This window comes from Triticum dicoccoides, chromosome 3B (assembly GCF_002162155.2).
Source record: "Triticum dicoccoides isolate Atlit2015 ecotype Zavitan chromosome 3B, WEW_v2.0, whole genome shotgun sequence".
Classification (NCBI taxonomy): Eukaryota; Viridiplantae; Streptophyta; class Magnoliopsida; order Poales; family Poaceae; genus Triticum; species Triticum dicoccoides.
This window is the reverse complement of record NC_041385.1, coordinates 708,253,742-708,260,254: the sequence shown is the minus strand read 5'-3', so window position 1 is coordinate 708,260,254 and position 6,513 is coordinate 708,253,742. Positions and strand designations below refer to the sequence as shown.

Sequence of the window (6,513 nt, the reverse complement as noted above, 5' to 3'; positions counted from 1 at the left end):
ATGTAGCAAAGGATAAGCCTGGACAATTTCTTATAATGAGGAAGGAGCTCCCGAGGACACATGGGAATTATCGTCAAGCTAGTTTTCATCACGTTCATATGATTCGCGTTCGGTACTTTGATAATTTGATATGTGGGTGGGCCGGTGCTGGGTTACTGCCCTTACTTGGACAAGCATCCCACTTATGATTAACCCCTATTGCAAGCGTCCGCAACTACAAAAGAAATATTAAGGTAAACTTAACCACAACATTAAACATATGGATCCAAATCAGCCCCTAACGAAGCAACGCATAGACTAGGGTGTACGCTTCTGTCACTCTAGCAACCCACCATCTACTTATTACCTCTCAATGCCTTCCTCTAGGCCCAAATAATGGTGAAGTGTCATGTAGTCGACGTTCACATAACACCACTAGAGAAAAAGACAACATACATCTCATCAAAATATCGAACGAATATCAAATTCACATGACTACTAATAGCAAGACTTCACCCATGTCCTCAGGAACAAACGTAACTACTCACAAAGCATATTCATTTTCATAATAAGAGGAGTAATAATATGCATTAAGGATCTGGACATATGATCTTCTACCAAGTAAACAAATTAGCATCAACTATAAGGAGTAATCAACACTACTAGCAATCCACATGTACCAATTTGTGGTTTTGATATAAGATTGGATACAAGAGATGAACTAGGGCTTTGAGAGGAGATGGTGCTAGTGAAGATGTTGATGGAGATTGACCCCCTCCCGATGAGAGGATCGTTGGTGGTGATGATGGTGATGATTTCCCCCTCCCGGAGGGAAGTGTCCCCGGCAGGACAGCTCTGCCGGAGCTCTAGATTGGTGCCGCCAAGGTTCCGTCTCGTGGCGGCGGAGCTTCATCCCGTAAGCTTGCCCATGATTTTTTTCAGGGTAAAAGCCCTCATATAGCAGAAGATGGACACCGGGGGGCCACCAGGGGGCCCAGGAGATAGGGAGGCGCGCCCGGTAGCGGTGGGCGCGCCCCCACCCTCCTGGCCAGGGTGTGGGCCCCCTGATGTATTTCTTCCGCTCAATAATTCTTATTAATTCCAAAAACTTGTTTCGTGGAGTTTCAGGATTTTTGGAACAGTGCAGAATAGGTTTTCAATATTTGCTTCTTTTCCAGCCAGAATTCCAGCTCCCGGCATTCCCCCTCTTCATGGTAAACCTTGTAAAATAAGGGAGAATAGCCATAAATATTGAGATATAATGTGTAATAACAGCCCATAATGCAATAAATATTGATATAAAAGCATGATGCAAAATGGACGTATCACCTCCATCCCACATCGTGTGTACGGAACCGCCACCGTTCTTCGCCGCCGCGCAGCGAGCAGGCCACTCCGGCCAGATCAGATCTGACCGGAGGACAGACCACGCCTGCAATCGGCCCGTCTTCGAAGGCGCCACCATTGGACGAGGAGTCCTCACCGGGGGGCCGCGACACCGGACCCATGGATCGCGGTTGCTATACCAACGGCGAGTAGCCGAAAAAGGGCCCCGCCGCCACCTTCCCTGGAGCCATTCAGACTTTGCCGGGGGGTGCCTCGGGCGGTGGTGACGCGAGGAAAGTGCGGCGAGGGCGGTGGTAGCGGAGGAGGGATCCGGCGGCGGCACTCAAAGAGTCCTAGGTCCTAATATGGTTGCCCATAGGCTAAATAATGTTAATCGTTTTGATGGTAGCGCTCCCTGTTGGTTGTGCCACGTGTTTATATTTTGTGTTTTGGGTATGTACTAGTGGACAGTAATCCTATTACTATGGAATAAAACCAAAAATCTCCTAGAAAGAATATACTTCCATTTTCTTCATTGAAGAAAAACACAACTTTAAGTTATCATTTTTCGGAGCAAATACGTGGAGATCCTCCGATCCATGTGGGGCGTACAAAAATGCTCTAGCATCTGGACACAATCTATTTCCTTCCGTTAGCAAAGATACACCTGGCGTTTTGTGCTTCTTCACAAAGTAAACAAAAAAAAATTATAGGCACAAACCAATCTGCATCACATAAAGGTTCTTCTATTAATCTATTATTAAAAGATATAAGGAACGATCCCATGGCGGAGAGGCGGTCCGTGGGTACATTGAGCCAAGAACTTGCCGGTTAAAGAAATGGGGGATTTAAGTCCAAGGCTATAAACTATACTTGAAAAATAATAAGTGACTACGGTGCAGAGGCCGATATAATTTCCCCTTGAAATAATGTTCATATGAGGCTCACATGCAATGAGTTCTACGGAAAATTCATTGTTTGGTCAGCACTGACACACCTGGCGTCTACGTGTTCGTCCACAAGCTGATCGACATGGTACAGGCAAACAGAAGAAATCTTCCGATCTTCCGAAAGATCAGCGAACGTGCCCATTACATCCCTGAGAATACAATTTCTCGCGAGGGCAATATTGCAAAGTCGCACGTTTTGCAGGGGTACCATTCCCCGTCGGCTTTCTATATAAGCGTTCGAACGGGCGCAGAGATGAGCCTCCCTCCTCCCAAACCAACACTACACGCACACCGCGACATTTCTCAGATATTTTGCCCCTGCGCTTTTCTTCCTCCTTCCTTCCTTCCCCGCCGCAATTGCTCCTAGTTATCCTTAGCACGACATGCCGGAGGCACCTGCACGGGCAGCAGCCGCCGGCGGCGGCGGCGCCTCCGCCCCCGCCGACGTCGACGTCGTCACCTCCAGCGGCCGCCGCAAGATCGCCGCCCATTCCTCCGTTCTTGTAAGTAACCCTTTCTCCGGCTCCTTTGATTTCCTGCCGCATTACCCCGCCCGCCGGCACGCGGCCTAGGAGGACCCGGTCCATGAATTCCGATGCTAGCGATCAGGATTCAGGAGACGACATGTGTATGCTATTCGGTCGTCTGAAAAATTCAGTTCTGAAGGGGATATTGATTCTTGTTTCTTTGTTGGCGTCATCGCCCAGGCGTCGGCGTCGCCGGTGCTGGAGACCGTCCTGGAGCGCCGGCTGCAGAGGCTCAGGGAGAGCGGCAAGGGCGGCAGGGCCGTCGTCCGGATCCGCGGCGTCACCGACGACGTCGCGGCGGCGTTCGTCCGCCTCCTCTACGCCGGCAGCAGGTACCGTGCGCGCTCCTCTGTTGTTTCCTCCCTGGAATTGGTGCTATTATTTTTCGCACATGCGTTTCTTGCGACCTTGGGTAAGCCAGAGTTTGATGCTCTGGTCAGACCCAGTAATAGTAGTAGCCATTAAGTATTAGCACGAGGGAAAAAAGATCAATAGGAGTAAGCGCTAATATTAAGACACGGGGAGGGGAAAAAGAACATGACACATGCGTGTGTGCCCCACGCTGTCTGTCAAGCTGGGCGATCGGAGCTGCCAGCTCTGAAATAATGGTTTAGTTGCCAGAAAAAGAACTTTCTTTCCATGCCTTGGTTCATAATCATCACGGTCGCAGTAATTGCCAGCTAAATTATGTTCCCATAATTGAATGAATACATGCTGTTTCCTAGTATGTTTTGCTGGCATTTTAGAAGACCAAGTTCATCTGTACGATCGAGAAACCAACCAACAACGAATGCCAATGTGAATTCCCCATCTAGAACTTTGAATTCCAATTCTTCTATACTAGTGTTCCACAATCCTTCGACTACCTCGTCACAGGATAGAAGTGACGACACAGCCACGGCCACACAGAGACACACAGGAGACCCAGAACCACCGGAGCCTCGCCGGTCGCCGCCCCACGCCGAGCCACACATGCCCCCGGCAATTTGCTTGATTGTTGCGATCGACCCTTCCGTCCGCTAGCCCCGCGGGATGTAGTAGATTCTGTGAACCTCCACACGAATAGGCGAATCTTAGAATCTCTGCCCCTGTCGCTAGCTCCAACTTGGCCAACTTGCCAATTCTGCCTCGTCAGAAGATAGATAGACGAGACGACGCACGGATAAACCTTAACCTCGCCGCGCCCAAGCCGGGCCATGCAAAACCCCGGCAACTTGCGCGCGCGATGGCGGAACGAAGGGCGAAAGAAAAACGAGTTTGGTCCTCGTTCTTTCTTTTCCCTGTCTGTTTTGTTTGGTCTTGGTTGGTGGGTGCGCGAGGGGTAGCACCTGCCTAGTTGGAACCTCCATGTCCACCCACATGTGTCGTCGCTGTCGCAGACACCATCATCCTGCGTGCTGGCTGCTAGTGCTGCTACTTGGTACTACTCGCCTTCGGCGAATTGGGAAAACAAAGCAAATTCTCGTGGCCGTGGAACGGCCTCTCTCACCGTCCAATCTTGCACCGAACTGTTCTACTCCACCTAGTTGCTTGTTTCTATATATTTCGATGATGGCGAATGGACATGCGAAAAATCTAATTTGGTGATGGGAATTCTGGACGGCAGGCATGGCGAGGGCGAGGTGGAGGAGGACGTGGAGAAGTACGCAGAGCAGCTGCTGGTGCTGGCGCACGCGTACCGGGTGCCGTGGCTCAAGCTGTGGTGCCAGGAGGCCATCGGGTCGCGGCTCACGCCGGGTACCGTGGTGGACGTGCTGCAGCTGGCCGACCTCTGCGACGCGCCGCAGCTCCACCTCCGCTGCATGCGCCTCCTCGCCAAGGAGTTCCGCGCCGTCGAGCGCACCGAGGCATGGCGCTTCCTCCGCGACAACGACCCCTGGCAGGAGCTCGACGTCCTCCGCCAACTCCACGACGCCGACATGGTACGTACCGAGGCTCTGTCCCGTTGAAATCCTTGCAAATTAGTAGCATTCGATCATGTGGTTCGATCCTTGTGTTGTGGGCTGTGGGACATGTGTGTTGGCACTTGAGGTGTCACTTTGGGCGGTGGCGTGATGATGCATTCCAAAGGCCAGCGAAAGGTCGATGGCCGGCCAACCTCGATGTCTCAGTGCGCCGTGCACTGGGAGACATGGTGAGCATGCCGACCCGGCCTTCCAAACATTGGGTTCCGGAGGTGCTCGGCATGTCGCCTCTGTGCTCATTAAGAAATGACGGGAGGGCCTGGTTTGGCCGGTGCGCTGAGGCCTCGTCATGCAGCACAGGTCGTTTCCGTCGGGGCGTCCACGTCCACCCCAAGGCACGCCGAGTGGAGGAATGGCCGGTGAATGTTCACATCTCCGAAACGGTCGTGCCAAACGTTTTCGTTCCAGCGGTCACGGTTATTGCTTATGACCGCATATCCCTATCAAACTTTTGGTTTGACAAAAGTTAGGAGAAGCGTCAAAGATCCTATTTAAAAAGTTTGAAAAAATGTCGAACACGTTTTTGGTTCGTTATGTCGAGATCAATCTACTCTGGTAGTAATTTTTATGCATGCTCGCGAGTATGATGAACTGACCAAAACTTCATTCTGGCGTGCAGCGGCGGCGAAAGTGGCGTCGGAAGCGCGCGGAGCAGAAGGTGTACATGGAGCTGAGCGACGCCATGGACATCCTGCGGCACATCTGCACGGAGGGCTGCACGGAGGTCGGCCCCGTGGGGCAGGCGCCGGCCAAGTCGCCGTGCCCGTCCTACGCGACGTGCCGGGGCCTGCAGCTCCTCATCCGCCACTTCTCCCGGTGCAAGAGCCGCGCCAGCTGCCCCCGGTGCCAGCGCATGTGGCAGATGCTCCGCCTCCACGCCGCGCTCTGCCGCCTCTCCGTCGGCCACTGCAACACCCCTCTCTGCACGTAAGTTCATTTGACCCCCAACACGCAGCTCTGCTCACTCTCGCATCTAAACAAATTGAACTCATGTCTGACGTTGCAATGGATCTTGTGTGATCATGCAGGCAGTTCAAGCTCAAGGAGCAGAAGAAGGAGGCCGTGTCGGCTTCGGTGGTGGCGAAGGCCGGCGACGGAAGCGACGGCAGGTGGGGGCTTCTTGTGAAGAAGGTGAAGGCTGTCAGCGTCATGTCTTCCCTCGGCAAGAGAAGCCCGCCCTCTCAGTGCTGCTGAGACTCTCAGTGCTGCTGAGCCTGAGCGAATGGAATGTATGTTGCTGAGGATCCCTCTCAGAGCTGATCGAATGTTGTGCAATCGCAGCTAGCATCAGCCTGGGACAGGTAGCTAGATGTAGTGTGCGAGTGTAGTGAAAGCGAGCTATTTTTTGGCCCGTCTTTCCAGTGTATAATCTCTCTATTGAGCAATGTACATTAGTTATATCAATCATAGTGTTATTCTTTTGTGGGGCGAGAGAGGAAACGGGTGGAGATTTGTTGTAAAATATACTGCCTGCACTGTAATACTAGTAGCAAAGTATGAGATTTGTCCACATAGCAACAAACTTTGCAATCCTAGAATAGGGAACAAAATTGCAAGGTATCTATTTTTCTTAAAATATCTTGTTTGTAAATCGGTTATACATTAAGAAACCATCGGATACAACCAAAGCAATATCTATACGGAAAAGCTAAAATTCGGACTGCAGGATTTTAGTAACAGATCCGAATGACTCTCGTCTTCACTCTTTCCCAATTTTCGTCTTCCCTCTTTCCTGTTTTTCTGGCTTCGGGTTTTTATTCTATCGGT

At 51.5% G+C, this 6,513-nt stretch overlaps 1 protein-coding gene across 1 annotated transcript; it reads left to right on the top strand.

Annotated features, from left to right (window-relative positions):
• Nucleotides 1-2,519: 2,519 nt before the first annotated feature.
• LOC119278006 (BTB/POZ and TAZ domain-containing protein 1-like) lies at nt 2,520-6,264 on the top strand. The gene is made up of 5 exons (XM_037559358.1): nt 2,520-2,758; nt 2,963-3,114; nt 4,389-4,704; nt 5,366-5,673; nt 5,775-6,264. Exons 1-5 carry the CDS (start codon nt 2,639-2,641, stop codon nt 5,938-5,940), a joined length of 1,062 nt encoding a protein of 353 aa, XP_037415255.1. The 5' UTR covers nt 2,520-2,638; the 3' UTR covers nt 5,941-6,264.
• Nucleotides 6,265-6,513: the final 249 nt, after the last annotated feature.